The sequence below is a fragment of the Myotis lucifugus genome, unplaced genomic scaffold (assembly GCF_000147115.1).
Source record: "Myotis lucifugus unplaced genomic scaffold, Myoluc2.0 scaffold_545, whole genome shotgun sequence".
Taxonomy (NCBI): domain Eukaryota; kingdom Metazoa; phylum Chordata; class Mammalia; order Chiroptera; family Vespertilionidae; genus Myotis; species Myotis lucifugus.
Genome location: NW_005871593.1, coordinates 44,034 through 64,651, shown reverse-complemented (window position 1 = coordinate 64,651; position 20,618 = coordinate 44,034). Strand labels below are relative to the sequence as shown.

General features: G+C 45.4%; 1 protein-coding gene across 1 annotated transcript in view; it reads right to left on the bottom strand.

Annotated features, from left to right (window-relative positions):
- LOC102430899 (dynein heavy chain 8, axonemal) overlaps positions 1-20,618 on the bottom strand; it is a 99,894-nt gene that overhangs the window by 36,418 nt on the left and 42,858 nt on the right. The window contains exons 23-28 of the mRNA XM_006104123.3: positions 20,372-20,490; positions 18,712-18,914; positions 11,869-11,942; positions 9,521-9,673; positions 9,056-9,211; positions 670-786 (exon numbers count right to left, since the gene is read on the bottom strand). Coding sequence (XP_006104185.1) covers positions 670-786; positions 9,056-9,211; positions 9,521-9,673; positions 11,869-11,942; positions 18,712-18,914; positions 20,372-20,490 — 822 coding nt within the window. The remainder of the gene's footprint in view (positions 1-669; positions 787-9,055; positions 9,212-9,520; positions 9,674-11,868; positions 11,943-18,711; positions 18,915-20,371; positions 20,491-20,618) is intronic.

Here is a 20,618-nt window from a genome sequence, read left to right as displayed (position 1 = left end):
TAGGGGAGGAAACAGGCTCAGGAACTTGCTCAAGGTCACAGAGAGACAGATCACGGGCCTTTCCAGCTCCCGTGTGAAAGGACAACAGGTTTGCGTTCTCAGTCCTGTGACCTTGAGGAAGTCCCTTATTCTCTTTTGTCTATTGTTTCATCAGTAAAAAGGGGCTACCAGTAATGGCTTCTGTGTCTGCCCCACAGAGCCGTGAAAATGGGATGAGGCCCTGCCTGTGGGAGCACTCTGAAGACCAGAGTGCTCAAGAGGATAATTAGTGACCACTGTCAGGAATTGTTACAATTCATATGCATGAGCTTAAACATCCGTTCAGATGTGATTCACGTGAAAAAAGGACTTCCCCGTGGCTGGGAGATAACATGCCACTTCTGCGGAGACACAGGGAGAGGAAGAAAGAAAAGTGTGACTTGAGGTGCGTTCTCTCGAAGCGCACTGGGACCCTTGGCTGTGACATGAGGACACAAGGGTGTGAGAGTCCGAACGCACTCCTGGGGGCAGGAGGGAGGGCTGGGCCAGCACACGGCTGATGGGAAGGAGCAGGCTGTGTGCAGGAGCTGGGGGACCTCAGCAGGCTCTCTGAATATCACACTGAAAATGTCTATAGAGGCTTGATTAAGGACAGCGATAAAAATAGAAAAGAGAAAAAATATCACTCACCTTTTTAATGTCGCATTCATCAAGGTGATTCTGAATAAACTGAACGCTGGCTGTAAAGTCGGCAGAATTGAACTCATAGGGAATATTCCATCCCAAGGGGCCGAATTTGCGGCGCTCCTTAAAAACACCAGAGGGAAGAACTGAGTGAGGTGTTTACAGTGCATGCAGCTGACCCCTTTTATTGTCACCATGCAAAGTAAGTACAATTAAAGCATGATATCAAAACTGATGAACATAAAAGAACAGTTTTCAATTGGGGGTATAATAACCTTCCAAAACATTATTCCGTGGCTCTAGAGACAGATGGCTTACAAGAACAAATCGCCAAATACTTGCTGAATTGGTGTTCTTGGGTTTAGAGACGTCCAGGTCTCCATTGCCAACTCAAAAACAAAAACAAAAAAACAGGTGCTAAAAAATACCCGTTGAATGAATTATTTATTCATTGTTTATTCTAAATTGGACTCTTGGACGTTTCAAATGTTAAATGTAAAGTTTTGAATTTTTGTTTTTCAACGTGCATAACTTAAGCACTCAAGAGCATTTAGACTCTCTGCTAGTTTCACTCTGTCATCTTGCCATTTTGGCTTCTGGAAACCAAATATCTCTAAAACATGGCACATCTTTCTGTCTCAGAATGCTCCCACTGCCCTCATTCACACTCTGCATCTGCGAAGCTACTCACAGTGACCCACTGCCTTGCTAGTCTGGAGACCACTTTACCGCTGTGCTGTGTTAGAACCGGTATTTCCAGGCCCGGACCACCGAGCGAACCACCCAGGTGAGCTCAAATGTTGCCAAACCTCAGCTTCCCCTGCCTCAGCGCACGGCCAGCCTCTCGGGAAGGTCCAGTGGTTTCGTTGGGTTTCCTCCTGGGCCTCGGACCCCACCATCTGAGGTGTGGACCCACGTGGAGAGTAGAATCCCGGTGTATCTGTGGGGAGCTGTGGTCACACTGCTCTACCTGGGAATGTATTTTTTGTCTCTTCTGCTTTCCCCAACCCAACTCTCTCTCTCTCTCTCTCTCTCTCTCTCTCTCTCTCTCTCTCTCTCTCTCATCCAATCCTTCCTTCTGCAGCTGCTTCATGCTTGCATTCTGACAAACACCACCACTGAAAGGAATCTAACTGAATGTTAGTTTTGGACAAGTTCGTGGACAGGTCAGAGAAGAAACTCAGAGAAAGCATGAAGGTTTTCATTACTGATTTTCAGGATACACTTTTAAAATATTAAGTAAACCATGAAAAAGTAATTTGGGTCCAGATGTCCGGCTCTGGGAGATCAGACGGAGGGCAAACACAGAACTTTTTAAAATGTCTACTCCCACTACTTTTAGATCTGTACTTCTTTGGGTTCGGTTGTCAGGCATTCGACGTTTCTATGGTGTGACTCCCAGCCTTGTCCCTTAGCGAATTCTATCGAACGTAGACAGTCAGTCCAAAAAGAGCCAACCGGATTCCTTCTCCCAGGAGTGTGGACTTGGGGTTCAGAATTGCTACTGGTGTTTACCCTCATGCGAGCTCCCCTAGGGAGACTCAGCCTCAAGACCTGGGAACCACCACCTTCCACCTTGACACAGAGAAGGGGAAGGAGCAGAGGTGTGGCCTCGACAGGAGGAGAGACATGTGGTGTTGTTCCAGGTGTGAGAAGGGAGCACTGGGTCTCAATGGTGTCTGCTTCTCTATTTAAAAAAATTTTTTAATTGATTTTAGAGAGAGGAAGGGGGAGGGATAAAGGGATAGAAACATTGATGGACTGCTTCCCACACACCACTACTGGGGATGGAGCCTGCAACCCAGGCAAGTGCCCTGACTGGGAAGCAAACTGAGACCTCCTGGTTCATGGGCTGATGCTCAACCACTGAGCAACACTGGCCAGGCAGCATCAGCTTCTCTTGATGGCTTTCTGCATCATAGTCTCAGCATTCCTGTTGCCTTGATGAGTTTTCTAGCTATTCATAGTCTATACTCAGTTTTGAGCCCTGGCAGTGAAAAACATCTCCCATTTTTGTCTCCCCTTTTACACCTGTATTTCGGGATAAGGCTCATGGCTGCCTAATAAGCATCTATATATATAAAAGCCTAAGTGACCATCCGACCGTTCAACTATCTGACCAATAACTATGACATGTACTGACCACCAGGGGGCAGATGCTCAATGCAGGAGCTGCTGGGCTGCAGTGATTTGGCGGCTGCGGTTCTTGGGTGACGCACCCAGAACCAGAGAGGAGGGAGCCTGATTCCGGGATGCATCACCAGAGAACTGTCCTCTCGCAATCCGGGATGTCGGAGAGCCGATTCCGGCCCAATCCCCTCAGGCCAGGTCGAGGGACTCCACCGGTGCATGAATCCATGTACCGGGCCTTTGATTAGTTAATAATAATCAGAATGAAAGGCACATTTTCTCTCACCCTCTGGGGGTGAGGATAGGGGTCAGTTCCAAGGGTTTTGAATTTCTTGAGTGGATCCCAAAACATTGAAGCGAGCCTCCTCCAGGTTATTCCAGAGCAAGTGAGCATGGGAAGGGCCTATGAATATTAATGTGAAAATGCATTCAGCTAACCCCCGAGTCCCTGGAATTTCTTCTGTTTGAGATCTTCAAAGAGAAGAATGCTAACCACTTACTGGTGAAATGCAAATGTTTTCTCATTTATAAAAAAAAGAGAATCAAATCTAAAATAGTTTCACCTATGTTTGACTTAATTTTTAAAATTAACTGTCCAATTAAGACAGAAGACTGAATAAAGAGTAATTCTTTCCTCCCAATTATCGCAGCAGCTTAAATGGGCTCTATGGAAACACTCCCATTTATAACCACCGGGCAATTACAATTCAGTTGCTCCTTAAAAGGTGATCTTTGAAAATTGCTCCAAATGCTGAGGTTTGCCTCACTTCATTTATAGCATTCACTCTCTCTATATATATAATGTATATATATTTGATTTTTTTACAGAGAGGAAGGGAGAGAGATAGAGAGTTAGAAACATCGATGAGAGAAACATCGATCAGCTGCCTCCTGCACACCTCCTACTGGGGATGTGCCCGCAACCAAGGTACATGCCCTTGACCAGAATCGAACCTGGGACCCTTGAGTCCGCAGGCCGATGCTCTATCCACTGAGCCAAACCGGTTATGGCAAAGCATTCACTCTTTAGTTTGGTTCACTAAGGCTCTGTTTAGCTCTTAGGGGAAAAGTCACAATCTTGGTGGGTGTCTTTTCTTTCACAAATAAAGTCATTTCACTTTCTTGCTATTTTTTTTTGTACTTACTATTTTCTCTAAATGACAATAAAGAAGAAACTCTGAACTATCACGTTGGAATGCTATCAGGACAGACAACCCATTGGGACCTAACAAGTCATTTGGAAGCTCAAACGCAGGAGACTTTGCTAGAATTTGGAGTATTGAATTACCTCCAATACGTATTTTTGAAACCATGGGGTGAGACCTACATGATACAATAGAAAAATATTTAAACCAATGTACTTTCAAGAAGTGTTAGCCTATTTGAGAAAATAAGACTTAAAAACAAGGAAAGGACAATGTGATAGCGAGTATAATTGACTGTCAACATTTAACAGACGATAATCCTGAGAAAAAATGTTCCATCAGTGGGTTCTGGGAAGAATGAAACTGAAGAATGAAACAGAAGCCAGACTTGAAGAAGGAAGAAAAGACTGCCGGGCTGGCTGTCCGAAGGCCACGAGCAAAGACAGAAGGCCAAGCTCGCTCGGGTCCTCCAGGAGGCGGAGGTGGGCGTCCTGCTGCAGCAGAGGCGGCCCCTGGTGAACAGCGGCAACCATGCGCCCAGGGGCTGCTTCAGGGATGGAATGCAGACAGACCTGAATGTCAGGAGAGAGAGCTGAAGCCGCTTCAGCAGAATGGAGTTAGCCTCCATTGTTACATTGGAGAGTGGCAAACTGAGGAAGACTAGTCTACTCACCAAATTTATCCAACACAGTTCCCTCTTTTCATTCCAAAGAATATACAAAACACAGAATTAGTAGAGAAAACTTGGAATCCTCCTTGGACCACGAAAGTAGAATTGCTCAGCGGAGTCATACTTTTAATAATGTCAAAACTATTTCCAATTTTATGCTAGATTCTGCCTCAACCCAGTGATCCCATCTCCCACAGCTCAATGCAGAATCCCTTCACTCGCATCTTCAAAACAAGGCTCTCCTTCGAGCACCGCACCCTCGTTATTTCATACCTGGAAGTAGCATAAGATGAAACATGCAACCCACACTAGGCAATGTAAGGGAAAATTTAATAGTAAAAATAAGGAACAGAAATTGCCATAACCTTCTATAGGGGAAAATGTAAAAGATCTTTTTATTTATATTTACTTATTTTTTTAAATATGTTTTTATTTATTTCAAAGAGAGGAAGGGAGAGGGAGATAAAGATAGAAACATGGATCAGTTACCTCCTGCACACTCCCTACTGGGGATCAAGCCCACAACCCAGGCATGTGCCCTGACCAGGAATCGAACTGGAGACCTCCTGATGCATAGGATGACACTCAACCAACTGAGCCACACCCGCCGGGCTAAAAGATCTTTTTAAAAATCTGTATCCTATTATTGAAATCGCGGTGAGGAAATTTAAACTAGGACCTGTACAGTGACTATTACTTTTGAAGGGAGTGTCTGTCAAGGCTCGAACTTTAGGAAGAAAAATGTAGACGAAGGGAACGTTTTTCTGAATGAGGAACTGCTAACAGGGGAACCCCCTGGGCCTTGCTGATATGGCCATTTTTATTTTATTTTTCAGATTTTTTTATAACTCAAGTTCATTTTCATCTATCTTTCTATCTACTTGTTTATTTATTTTGTTAGGGCTCACTGAGGATATTTTTTCCACTGATTTTTAGAGACAGTGGAAGGGAGGGGGGAGACAGAGAGAGAGAGAGAAACATCGATGTCAGAGACACACATGATCGGTTGCCTCCCATAACTGGGTCTGGGATTGAGCCTGCAACCGAGGTAGGTGCCCGGAATTGAACCCAGGGCCCTTCAGTCTCAGGGCCAACGCTCTATCCACTGAGCCAAACTGGCTAGGGCTGGCCATTTTTATTTAATAGTTAAATTACTTTTAAGAGCCATGATAAAAATTCCAAGCCATGAAAAGGACATAAAAATGACTGAAGACTCCTTCCGTAAGAGCAGTGGCTGTTTGGCAGTTATTCTCAATCCCCGGTGCATATTAGAACCAATTGGGGAGTGTTTAAAAGATTGCCCACCCCACCCCCGCCACCTCCTCCCAGGGGCTCTGGGCCCAGGCAATGGCTGAGAACCTTTGCTTGAAGTATTCCAGGGTCCAATGTGCTGGGCAAATGAAGGGTGTCACATTGGCATCAATAGGGAAAAAACAGACAATGTGATGCTGATCTTCTGCAGGACAGAAGGAGACTACATGTTGCAAGGAGACTACAAATGTAATTGTTGAGTTTCAAAGACCGAGACTTCGGAGGAAAATATATTTAAAATGCAGATCCTGAGCGGTGAATGTGGGCTTGCTCTGAATGCCAGCAGGGTGCAATGATGGAGTTTCTGGGAAACCACAGAGGGATCATACTGAGGCCAGCAGAAGAGGATGCGAAGTGTTCTCGGGGGCAGTGGCCAAATGAGCCAAGGCGTGCACCAGGCCGCTGGGAATGAACGGCTCCTGGGGAGGGTAGGAGGGCTGGCTGCAGAGGCGAGGCCTCACCCGGCTGCCATGAGAGCCAGAGCTGCTGCTGCAGTGACTTCCTGGCCGATGTGGAGGTAGGAAGCTCTTGGAGGAGGAGGAAGGGAACCTGGGAGGCAGCGGGGAGAGTTTGGAGGAGCAGGGCTGAGTGCAGATCTGGCTTGGGCCTCTCTGCGTGTTCCCGTGGAGGCACCCAGGGCCCTGTCCTCCGGGGTAAGCTTGCTCCCACCTCAGTGACAAAACAAGCCACACCCTCCACCACTCTTCTGCCCAAGAAAGCTGACCAGCCAAATCCACTTCCCCTTCTGACAGGAGAGGAGGGTGCTCACTGCGTCCTCTGCAACAGGAACCGGGTCCACGTATCACACCCAGAGCTGGGGGGAGTGGCTGGCTCGATGCCAAACCACGACTCAGTAGGAGAAACCACATGGAGGGCGGTGGGGGCACGCCGAGGTTCTGCGTTCCGCTATAAGGTGGAGCCCAGCACGCACCTCTCCCCAGCTCGGAAGCCTCACATTCTGTGACATGAACCAATTCCCTGCTCTTTTTTCAATCTCTGCAGGGACACAAGTATATACATCATGCTTGCATAAAGCAACGGATATCTGGATTCACTCGGAGGAATAAATCGATGAACAAATCAGGTTTTTGGCTATTATGTCCAACGCTAGAAAAATATGAGCCACGATCCGTCCAATTCAGACAGACTTTCCTACATCAGTTACATCCCAGGCTCTAATGTTCACACGCATCACTTGGCAGCTGTTACAGGCAGACTCTGCTCCAGGAGGTCTGAGGCGGGGCCTGAGATTCATCTCTTACGAACCACCAGGTGGTGCGGTGCTGCTGGCCCAGCTCCACAAGCCCCTAAAGAACCCTGGGTTTTTCTGTCAAACTAGTCTCTCCTAACCAAGTAAAAGGAAATATTTAGGTAACATCACAGTAAACAATTCTGAAATGAAAAAATAAAAAAAGAACAGAGGAAACTGTGCTTGAATTATCTACACTCCCCGTACAGTCATAGAACTAGTAGCAGAATTTTAGAAATGGGGGAAATCGTGAAAGATGAGCCCCTTCGGCCTCTCAATGCCCAGATGGGGACACGGAGACTCCGAGAGGGGCCCAGCTTGACCCACTCCGCTCACACAGCTCACTGATTTCGCAGCGAGCACTGAAGTCCAGGCTGCCTGACACGGCGAGGGCTCTGGCTCTAGTCTAGCCTGCTAGGATGGGATGGTAAGAGGTGATCAACCTTCTTTTCATACACACGCCACTGTTAGCTTCATGGCCCTAGCAATGACGATTTTTTTTTTCTGTTTTGACCTAAATACAAGTCCTGTTCAGCGCAAGCGCACTTCAGCCCCACGACTGGACCACAGTGCTGTGTTCTCCCGTTTAGCCCTTGGATCATGGCCACTAGCAACACAGGCTGCCGCACTGACCATATGGAAAATATCCCAGTCCTCGCTCCCTGATAAGCACGGTGGGAGAGCTGAATCATCACCGCCAGGAGCCGAATCATAAAATATATTATTTGTGAATTGGGAATTAAATAGCAGAGTTAAAGCAATATTTGTATTAGTGTGTGATAAGGTCTGGCGAAGCGAACGATCCCCAGATAGGAACGCGTGAAACAGGCTTCAGAGTGATTTACAACCAAAGACCACCGTGGGCCCGGCGGGAGGTAACCACAGGGCTTTACCTGATGTTAACTCTCCCGGGGACAGATAAACACCCACCCTCTCCGTTGGGCAGTGCGGAGCCCTGCAAAAAAAAACGGCAGGGACAGCGAGCCTGAGGGCCAACACCCCAGCGTGTTCTGGGGTGACACTCAATCCCCCTCCAGGTTTGGGCGGGGCGGGGAGCGGAGGGCTCTGCACAGCAGCTGAAGCCTGGCTCTGGGTTCAAGCCTCTGGGAAGGGAGGGTGCAGCGAGGGGGGAAGGAAGCCTCTTCCTCTCCCTGTCAAGTGAAGGAGTGAACCCAGGATGACTTTCAAATATGAACGACACCCAAAACTCAAATGCAGAACAAAGCAGTACCGGAATGCAACCATCCACAGACAAGTTGCTGGGCAGCCGCAAAATTATTAAATTGCTGTGTAAGTAAACGGTAAAAGCCAAATAGCAAAGAGCCTGGAAGAGAGATAACCACCGTGACTCCTGACGACAGCCACCGCTCTCACCAGCGGGAGCAGGGTCAGCCCCTGCACCCAGGCGGCCAGTGTAGGGCTCGGCTCCTGCGTCAACCGCCTCCAAGTGGACTTAACCTCTGCGAGTCTCCATTTCCTCCTTTAAAAATGGCATTAGCCTGCCTTGAAGTGTGGTTGTTAGTGTTACGGAGACGGTGCACAGAACATTCCCGGCCGCCACAGCCACGTTGGAAACCAAGCTCTCGCCTAACTGATCCGTTTGCTCATCACACAGACATTATTGAGCAATGCCCCCGCTGTGTGCCAGGGACGCTCAGCAGTCACCGGGCTGACACCCTGCCCACCAGGGGGGGAGGGGGGAGGGGTGGAGAAGACGGTGAACAGACAGACAAATATACACTTGGCAGGTGGGGAGAAGTGCCCGGAAGGGAGAAAAGCAGGGGGAGGGGCCAGGCAGTGCGGAGCGCGCCCTCACAGAGGGGCTCTCCGAGGAGGACCCGTGAGACCATCAGCACCCCCGAAGATGCCCGCTGCTGCAGACGGTACCTGCACGGTGGAGTGTAAGAACGCCACTGTGTAGAGCATCGGCTTCCACATGGGCAAGTTACTGATGTCCAGGAGGTCTTGGTTAATTCCGGCGAATGTCCTCTTCAAGCCTGCGCGGACCCCTTGGGGCGGCTCGTTCGTGAATTTGAGAGAAGTCTGTCGCGAAAAGTAAAGGGTAATTTTGTTTCTGTAAATGATTGCAAAGGATAAAGCAGAAATCACAATACGTCAGACGGCAATATGCTTGTGGTACAAAAAAATGGGACATGGATCAGAGCCGAAACCCAGTAAGTCAGCCCAGGTCTCAGAACTCCTCTGTGGAAAGGCTTGTATAACCTCGGTGATTACAGGGGGAGGTTTTGCAGGGCCGCCTCCACTGCCCCGGAAAGCCCTGCTGGGTCTCCATGATGCTGCCTTTATTTGTGTAACTCTCAGGGGAAAGACACTTATCGCCTAGAAACCAACCTGGAGCAAGGTGATCGGAAATCGGTCGTGGGGCTCGGTGGTTATCCACACGCGGAAGGACTCATCGCTGGCTTCGGTGTTCATGATGGTCTCCAGCAGCTCCTCCATGAATTCCAGGCCGAGGTGACAGTTTTGCAGCAATACCCAGCCCCCCTGCATTCCGAAGTGATTTCATATTAATTTCTTATAACTTTTTGGCTATGATGTTAATAAAAACAAAATGGACAAATCCTTTTCAAACCTTTGCTTAGGGAACGTGAATATTCTGTTTTGAACCTATGTTTTTCGTAAAATTATTATACGTCAATGCAATCATTTCTTCTGCCCCTGATAAAGCTGTTGACTTGGAATCGAGCGGGCTCGCAGCGACTGTATTCTGCCACCCCTGGCTCAGGAGGGAACAGGAATGAAAACTTGCAGTCAGACTTCTGTAAGTATAGTGTGTGCGCCATCTAATGGCGGGAATGGGGATTTCGGAATCTGTACCTTAAATTGTTCTGCCTACAGTCAATCAGAATTGACTCGCCCCCAAACTCTAGTTACAAACAGAGGTACACATTCCCTCATGAAAACTGGAGACAGTACATTCGGTGGCATTTGCTACCATAAATACGAAGCCTCATTCTTTGTCATCACGCTTCCCATAATTCCTGAAAGCACCGCATGCATTGAGCACGCTCTAAATCAGGGGTGGGGAACCTTGGTTCTGCCCAGGGCCATTGGGATGTTTATAACATCATTCGAGGGCCATACGAAATCATCAGCTTAGAAGTTAGCCTGCTCTATCTGGTCAAACATTTAATTAACTCACCCCTAATGCCTGGGCAGGCCCAGACCAGGTGATTCTGTAGGCCTTCCACGGTCCTTGGGCCAGACCTTCCCTCCCTCTTATTATATAAAGGCTGGATAAGACTAGCTTTAACACATAAGTCACACAACCATCACTGCTGTGTGAGGGAAAAAAAGTTTATTAACCAGACATTTTGCTACCCTTATATGATGGGATCAGATTAAAATCGGCTACAAAATATTGAGCACAGTCAGTTTATGATAAAGTTTGTGTGTTATGCTTTCTAACGTAAGAATATATGACGCCTGCTGGCTTAAACGGCAAGGACGACGTGCTGGTCTCGACCACAGGGGAGTCTGGGAAGGCGGGCTTCAGTTCGTTTGTGCCGTCATGGACCCAGGTACTCCTCGTTCCACAGTGTCAGCTTTATCCCAAACCAGTGTCCTGCTCCAGTGGCTGTGTGGCTACCCCTGGCCATGTGTGTGTTTTCCCCCAATGATGCCAGGATTGTCAGTACTGCTCCCACATGGAGAGAGAGAACATAAACGTTATGAAAGCCAGTATTCCAAAGAAGGTTAATGTGAATGAGGTCTCCACAAAACTTCTCACTCGTGGAAACTCAAGTAATTATTTAAGACCCAAAGTTCAACTGTCAACTCACTCAATAGAGTGGATCATTTAGTCTGAATAAAAATTATTATATGTAATTGCTTTGAATAGAAATTAAATACAATATATTATTGAATTTGATTAGGTGATAAAAATTAAGGCTTAGAGCACTTGGGAATTAATGGCCAGGTTGAAAATTTGATGACCCAGGCAGGGTTTTAGCTCATTAGCATTCTCTAGTCATTAATTCCCAGGAAAAACGGCACCAAAGTTGCTACGAACATTATGAGGTAAAAAAAAAAGCTTAAAAATAAACCAAGATCTTATTTTATTTTCATAAATGGTGCAATTTCTTATTACGGCTGAAATTGCTATCTCCCAAGCATATCTAGAAAATTAATGTCCTGTGAATTTATTAGGTGTGACAGAAAACATTCCTCAACATTCCATCCAGCTTGCGATTTTCAATAACAACCGTCATCAATATTTAAACTAAAACATCCTCAAATATTTATTTGGCTGAAACTACCCATTAATGAAAAATGAAAGACTAATTTTAACCAAAAATTGAAATTTAACTGTCTCAATCTGTCACTTCCTATTCATACTGATCATGAAATTGTAAGACGGTTAGGAGCTACTAGTATACCCGTAGGGACCCGAAAGTGGTTATGCCAAATTGTCCAAAAAGAATTAGTGAAAGTAGAACGGAGCATACACTATGGAAAATGAGACAAGCTTTTTGTGGGGATGTCAGAAGCAAACTCGCTCGAGGTTGAAGATTCACAGGCAATCAAAGGTTGACTATATTATACACATAAACAAAGTGGGAAGGGCGACTGGGCCTCAGGCGCCTGCTTCCCCGGCCCGGCGGTGGTTCTGGGCCGGCCGACGGCCAGAGGACATCGGCGAGAATGTTGCCTTAGAAGCGCTTGCCCCCGCCACGTACCTGCTGCATGGACATCTGAATCAGCTTCCGCGCGTGCACTTCTTGGCCTTGCCCCATGGAGATGGTTCTGCATTCTGTAACACAGCAGAAGGTTCCCCACGTTAAAACATACATTTTATAACGGGGTTGGGACAAAAAATTGATTTCTGAATGGTCATAGCCTCCCTCCAAGGAACCATTGTTATTCAAACAGGCCTGGCCTCGCATTGCACTGAGGAGAGGCATCAGTGGAGCAGAAAGTGCAGGAACCACCGGGAGAGACAACAGGCCCAGCTTGGGCTCCCAGTGTCTGGGGTCTGTGGAGACAGGAGCAGGAAGGCTGATGTGGGAGAGGTGGCTGCAGTATCACTCAGAGGGAAGGAGGGGTTCCAAGGGCTCTGTTTTGATGAGAAGCCTCCCTTGGTGTTTTACAGATGCTCGGGGGAGACTGAATGGGGTTCCCACTCTTTCAGGACGCCAGGCTTGTAGCGTTTTCTGTCTGTTTTGTCTGCGTTTGCATGTTTGTCCGTTGCTGAGATGGAACTTGAGGTGGCCCGGCCCTCTGAGGGCTGCGTGCAGGGGTAGCGGCTCCTCGGATTAAATGGCCACCTTGGCAGTGAGCGCGAAGAGCAGGTGGAGACGCTCGGGATCCGGAGTGTGGTTCTGATCCAGGGAGAATACGCTCCTTTCGTAAGGAAACCCGACGTCCCGGGCGGAGAGCCACATTCGTGTCCTGCCATTGGAATTCACTACACTGAAGAAGCCTGCGGATCTTGCCTGTGAAACTCGGATTGGAAATGAACGTTTAAGCACGCCTTCGTGGAGCCGGATGTTCTTGAGTTTGGGAGGCGTGATCCTGACGCCGGGAAAGGTCGGTGGAGACTTGGTGAAGCCGCGCATGCCTGGGCCCTGCTCTGCTGGATGGGCCCGAATCCTCAGACACATGGGCTGCCGTGGCCGGGCAAGCAACACGGCTGGTCCGGGAACTGCTCCGAGAGGCTACAGGGACTGGGGAGGCTCCCGGGGTGGGGAGGGGACTGGGAAGGCGTGTCCAGGGTACACCATTTAAATGGCACCGTGTGGTTAATGGCCAGAGATTCCATTAGGGTTTGGAGGGTGCAGCATTGGGGTTATTTGTGGACTCGGGGCCACAGGGAGACACTGGGATGGGTGCCTGAGAGAGGATGGATGAGGAATAGCTACAGGCCAGGGGTTACTGAACAACTGGACCCCCGCCCCTGCCCCTGCCCCTGAAAAGGCCCCATAATCTCTCCTGCTCAAGAGGAACCAGGCCCAGGGGCATGGAGAAGAACGCACACACCTACAGAAGGAGAGGAAAGGGGAGTGGGGCTTGAATGGGAGGAGGCTCTGGATGGCACAGAGACACCCTGAATACCTCTTACGCGGGAAGCAACACACAAATGCTCAACGGGTCAGCGGGGGAAGGCCGATGTGGACAAACATACTAACATGTGCGTGTGAGCCACAGTCCATCTCCTCTCCTCCCAACTCTTCCGAAATGCACCCTCTAAAAAGAACTGGTTCGGGTCCCTGTAAGACACTCGGGGGGCCTCGGTTTCTCACAGTGACCCAGGTAACAGGTCGGGAGGAGACTTGGAGGCAGGATCTGACCGCTTCCCAACATCTCCACTTCTCTCCCCCCCTACCCCCGGTCTAAGTGACCATCCCCTCTTGCCCGGATTCTCCTAACTGGGGGCCTCACTCCCACTCCTGCCCCCTACTATCTTCTCTTCCCACGGCAGATGGAGGGATTCTGTCCAGCCCCGAACTCCGGATTATGTCCATCCTCTGCTCAGAACCCTCTGATGGCTTCCCATTTCATCCACAGCAAACCCCAAAACCCAATCCAAAGTCCTTACCCACAGCCTCCAAGGCCCTACACAATCAGCCCCCACTCTGCGCGCGCACACACACACACACACACACACACACACACACACCCCTTTTCTTATCCCATCACTGTCCCCCTCATTCATTCACTTTTCCACAGCCGCACTGGCCTCTACACATACTGCAGCCTCACTGCTGTTCCCTCTGCCGGAATGTGTTTCCCTGTCAGGGGCACTGACTTCCCTCCACATCTCAGTCTTCCTCGCCCTCCCTACCAGGCCTTCCCTGATGATACAGCCACCCCCTCACTCTGCCCCTCACCCTGCTTCTTTTTAGCTTATTACGTACTCACTTGCTTATCAATCATTGTCTGCTTTGCCCCACACTAGAATGTCAACTCCGCGGGAGAAGGGACTTAGCTCTGGTGCCTTACCCAGCACTAGGCAATAGCTCAATAACTACTGAGATGCTCAATAACTGTCTGCTTACGCTTTTAAAAGTGATACATAATCCACATATCAGGTTAACGTATACAATCTGAATTATGTTTTTAGTGTATTCATAAAGTTGTAGAACCATCACTATACTCTAATCTCAGAACATTTTCATCAGCCCCAAAAGAAGCCCCAAACAGTCTCTCCCCATCACCCGCTCCTGCCCCAGCGCTCACTAGAAAAACAACAGAGAATCAGCAAATGAAAAGCACAGGATCTTCTTTGAAAAGATCAACAAGATTGGCACCGTGAGGGGGGTTCTGGGGAGGACGGCTGCTGAGCGTCCTGTGGGAGATGCTGCTGTCAGCAACGCAGCATAATTACTCTTCGGTGGTCTCGGGTTTGGTCTCATTTTTTATTTTTTAGTTGTTTCTATTTGAGAGACTTTAGTAAGATTTCAACTGCATTTCCTTCCCAAATTAGGCTTGTGTCTCCTTCACTTTTCCTCTTCCTTTTAAAAACAAATATTTTATTTTTTTATTAAGTAATATATGTTCATAGTGAGAGCCTTGGAAAATGTAGGAGAGCATAAAGAAAAAATAAAAATCACCAATATCCTTCGCTAGAAACCTTCATTCTAATCTTTTTTAATATGCACAATCCACAATCCCTTATGCTCATTTCAAAATTCAAAACACTCTAAAAACTGGAAGTTTTGCCATAAAATTAGTTTAGTGGCAAAAGCTGACCTGAATGGATATGAATCTATTTATAGCCTTTATTATCACTATCTTTATTAATATTAATACTCTTACCTGCAGTGTATTATATAATATATGGAATACTACCTGTTTAAAAGCTGGAAAATTCTGATTTCTGAAACACATCTGGCCCCAAGGGTTTTGAATAAGGAATTGTACACCTATCTATATTAAAAATTTTATATATGTCTTATATGCATGTGTGTTACATATATACATATGCATTACATACTATATGTACATATGAAATAACATACACGTTACTTTATGTCTCTACTTCTTAACAGTATGTTGTGAGCATTTTACTGCCATTAAATATCATTGGAAAGCAGTTTTTCATGGCAACACTCTGCTGGTCATTCAGCCATGACCCTTTTGCATTTTAGGACATTTCCAATTTTCCAGTATTATAACTAGATTAAGCATCCTTGCATATAAATCTTGGTGTGTATCTCTCAGTAGGTTCTTAGGAAAAGTTCTTACACATAGAACTTGGGACAAAGCATGCATCCATCCTGAGGAGGACTGGTGCCATATTAGTATACAGAGAAGGACGGCCATGGTCCCAGCTGAAGTGGAATGTGTACTTCCTGACCCGCACTCCGACCCGCGGCTGCGCTGTAACTCATGGTGCTGCAGACGTACAGAAGTTTTAAAACTTTGTGCAGATGATCCATCTCGTCCCCTGGGTTGGGACTCTGGTATTATGATCAAGGAAACCACAGCCACCGCAATACTACGTAAGTATTCAGTGCATCCCTTTTATTCTTTTACAGCTTGATTTAAAACATTTAAACACCTAATCACTGCACAACTTACTTTGGGGTTTAATGTGAAGGTGAAATTCTTTTTTCTGAAGGTAGCCTGCTACCCCAACACTGTTTATGTAATTCATTTTCCTCCACTGACTTGAAAGGTGAATCTCATCATAGACTAAGCTACTATATATACTAGAGTCTAATTTGGGGCCTTGTATTTTGCTCTGTTGATCTGTTTACCTATTTTGAGCCATCTTCACACTCATTAAATTATCTCAATTTGATGAAGTTTTTAAAATCCCGTGGTATTCATTCCCCGTTATTCTTTTTCCTTTTCAAGCTTTCTTGGTTATTTTTGTCCATTTATTGTTCTAGATGACCTAAGATCCCTCTCCTATCCCATCAGAAAAAAATAACTGCTGGAATTTCAATTACACTTGCATTCAATTTATAGATTAATCTGGAGACTATTGACATCTTTACAATATTGAATCTTTATACTGGGAATGTGGTTTAACTGTCCCTTATTTTATCCTACTTTTATGTCTCTAAGCAAGTTTTATAGTTTTCTTTTAATGGGTATTTTAAAAATTATTTCTCAGTTTTACTTTTATTGCTATAGTGAATGGGACTTTTACACTTTATTTTACAAGACGCTCCATTGATTTTTTAATATATTTATTTTGTGATCAGCCACCTTACTGAACTATCCTGTTAAGTCTGATAGTTTTTCAGCTGATTCATTTGTTTTTTTAGTTAGACAATTACACTGGCTGAGAGTAATGGTGATTTTTGCCCCTACTGTCCAGAAATTATATCTTTTATTTATTATTCTTACAATACATTAGCTGTATCTCCCACAACAGTGCTGAATAATAGTGGTGAGGGCAGACATCTTCATCTTCTTCTTGACTTTAATGGGCATGTCTCTGGTCGTTCATCAACAAGTATGATGTTGATGTTTGAAGTTCATTATCACATTAACAAAATACTCCTCTATTTCTACTTTTTAACAGCGAAAAACAAATATTAAATTTTTTATAAAATGCTTTTTTTAGCCTCTACCAAGGCAATAATATGATAGCTTAAGGGAAAGTCTTTCACTTATTGTTCTGGTAAGATTTTTTTATTTTATCTTTTTTATTTCAACTATGCATTCCTACTCGGTCAGGGCACATTATTATTATTTTTTGCAAGTTATTTCTTATAATATCACATTGAACTTTCCTTGCTTGCATTTTAGTTACGATCCTTATATTTACAGCTATAAGTTCATCAATCTGTGGTCTTATTTCTTTTATGCAGTTACTATCGTGGTCTGTTTTTGATATCAGGATAATGCTGTTCCCTGAAGTAAAGAGGAAAATGCATCCTCTTTTCCTCCCCTCTGGAATGGAATACAGCATGTTAACGTTGTAAAGGACTTATCAAAAAGATCACCCAAACCCACAGCTTTTGTTGAGATAATCATTTCAAAACTTCTAATTTTGCTCATCTCCATGATTAAATCTATTCAGGTTTTTCTACCCTTTCTGAGAAAATTTTGTACATTTGTATTTTCTACAAATTTGCCAATTTTAATGAGATTTTAAAGTTTGTTGCCATAATTATGTATCTTTCTTGTTATTTTTAAAATCTGTATACGTTGCTATACCCATTTTCATTAATTCTTTTGTGTATTTGTGAGTCTGCATTTCATTTGTTTGCTCTCTTTATCTGTGCTTGGGTCCTATTTCTAACCCTGCCCTTCCTCTGGGACCCTCTCCCTCACCCCGTCCGAGTCGAGTTCTCATGCTGAATCCACGTGTTTCCTACCCGCGGCGCGGGCACCAGTGCTTCTGTGCAGAATCCATCCGCTTCACACCTCTCACTGCAGAGCGTGGCAGGCACCAGGCAGCATCCATAGTGCGTTTTCTTTCTCCTTTTTTCCTACAAAAACTTGTTTGATTTGGTCCCATCCCTCGAGTTGCTGTCAGGTAAAGGGTTAATGCAGCCAATATGGCAGTGAGAGAGGATGGAAGAGAGAGGCCACTGAATGGGGTTTCCCAGTGAGCCCTGAATCAATCTGTCACCGGCGAGCTCTCTGGCCTTAGCCCCAGACCTTAGTTCCCCGACCTGTACAACAAGGGAGTTGGATTTCAAGGTTTCCAGAGTCGAATTTACCTTGAGCATTCTATGATGATCTGTTACCCAGTTACCCAAATGAAATATTCTACTTAAGACTAGATTAAATGTTACTCTATTTACATAATAGTTCTATTTTCACAGCTATTTTTGACCCAAAGCAGTAAGTAGCATGTGACTTTCTAATATTCCTAAAAATGATTGTACGAAACTTTGTTACAATCGCCGTCACGTGGTCTTCGGTTAAGTGTTGGCATGTCTGCCTTCCCCAGCTGTGTTGTGCTCATCTCTGTACTCCCTGAATCCATCACCCTGACTGAACTAAATGGTTTCTGAATGAAATCATGGATAAATGAATCCCCAATTACTGCATTACAATGGTTCTAGTTCTTTTAAATTTGTGACAAAACAGACTTTGTTGTAATTTTATGTAGACATTAGAGGCCTGATGCATGAAATTCGTGCAAGAGTAGGCCTTCCTTCCCCCAGGCTGCCGGCACTGGCTTCCCTCTGGCTTCCCTCCAGTCGCCGGCAGGCACCTGGGATCCGGGCTTCCCTTGTAGCCCTGGCTTCATCCGGAAGGTCATCTGGAAGGATGTCTGGTCTAATTAGCATATTAGGCTTTTATTATTATAGATGGCAATAAAATCTGCACTTGTAAGTTCATTCTTGCTAATCTACTGTCCATGTAGCATGGCCATCTGCTTACAACTTTAAAAAAACAACAGAATATGGTAGATAAGTCTGTTCCTCTCTGCACAAAGATATCTCTCTCCCAACCTCACTCCAGGAGGTCTGAAGAGAGAGGAAAGAGTTTAGTACTTTTTTCTAACTCAATTTTATGGAGATATTCCTATCAGTTGTAAAGTTATGAAAGGCAAAATTTGAGGCAAAAATGTGTGGGGTTTGCTAAATGTCATAGTCTGCTGCTCATACCCAGCTTCAGCTTCTTGGCCAGGGCGTCGATTTGAATGGTGGGGTCGGACCCCATGGACAGGAAACATATCAGAGGTGTCCGTGTATCACTTTCTTCCCAAGTTTTCTCCAGGTTTAAGATAACTGGTTCTGTGTACTTCTCCTCCAGGGAACTTGCAATATACTTTCTTGCTTGAAAAACAGTGCGATCTGGGCACCAAGACCTAGAAATGGACACGAGTGAGAGGAAAATAACGTAGTCTCTTCATTTCTTATCCTATCTCATTCTAGGCACGTAAAGAACATATTTAATTAGCAAAGGACAAAGAGCTAACTCTCCATTGTGCGGGTCTGAGCAAGGGCAAGGTCTTCTACCCGGGGTGAGTGCATATTTGATCGTGTGGTTTCGGTGCCAGGCATATTCTGAAATTTTAATTGGCTATTTTTAAAAGCGCAGCAAATGATGATCCCTGGTAACTGGGGCTATCGCTTCAGGTAAGCAATTCATCATCCAAACTAACACACAGGAGCACGTTCATCTCTGGCAGGACAGTCATCAAGCGCCTGCTGCACACCAGGCCGCTCAGCAGGGAAGCAGGAGGGTGGGCCTGCGCACACAGGGAGCTCTGCAGGCGTCAGGGGGGGAAGAACGTGTTTAAGTGTCAGAAGTAGGTTGACCAGCAGGCACTAATTTAATGCCATCTGTGTTGCCTACGTTGAAGTAGGTTCTAAACACAATGACACATTAAATAACGTCATTTGATATTTGATATTTTAAATCACAACTTCTACAGATTATAGTATTCATTAGGCAAAGATTCAGTTTTAGAATAATGGATAAAAGATAGACACATCTATTCCAATAAGACCTAGTAGCTCTTTCAGCCTCTGTAGGTCATGAGGTCACCATTGCTGTGATCACTCGCAGAGAGTGACAACATCCAGGAAATAACTTTTTGTAAGAAATCAAGCTCAGGTAGGGCTATAACATTGGGAAAGGTAAAAACTACTTCAAAATTACCCAACATCTTTTTGTTAATCTTTTGATGGTTTCATCTGCCCCCAATGCCAACCTTGCCCACCAATCTAATATCTCTCTCTCTCTCTCTCTCTCTCTCTCTCTCTCTCTCCCACACACACACACTCACACTCTAATATAGAAGCCTTCTTTAAGCTACTAGATATTAAGAAAATATGAAAAGTGGGAAGGAAAAGAAAAAAAAAAGAATGTTCTTCCTTAACATCAATTTAAAACTTTTGCTTCTATTTTAATAGTCAAGCCTGCATTACACATTTCAATAGCGTAATATTTATGGGGGTTTTTTCTCAGATGAAATTGGATTTCAGCTTATAAACTAATTGCTTTATAACTTTGTGAGTTATATTTATTAAAGAAGTAAATTCAACAATAAATAATGAATAAAGGGAATAATAAAGCATATTTTTCATGTCTTTTGGCTAAAAGCACTATCATCAATACGTTGTCAAAACATACCATTCCCTGCCACCACCATCATTCTATTTGCTTGTCAAGGAACTAAAGAGTTGCCAGCCCAAACTGCAGTGTGAAAGCACCTACGTTGCTTATAATAACTACGGGGACACAGCGAAGTAAACTCCCCGAGGTGAGTTCCGTAATTTGACAATATGATGCCTCCAGCTCTGAGCTACCTCTTCTCACCTGATAAGTAAGAGTTTGTGGCAGGTATCCAGCGAATCGTTATATCCATCAGGGATGATTTCTTCCTCTGGAGCATCTTTGTCAAACCAGCTTTTCCATCCCTTCTCATTACGAGATATCTGAAGTAAACAAGCCAATTAGCCAGCCACGGGAGTACACGGAGTTGAAATAATATATTGGGGAGGACGCCGGATAACCCAGAGGGTCATTCTCGATAGGCACGTCCTTTTTCAAATATAACCACGCA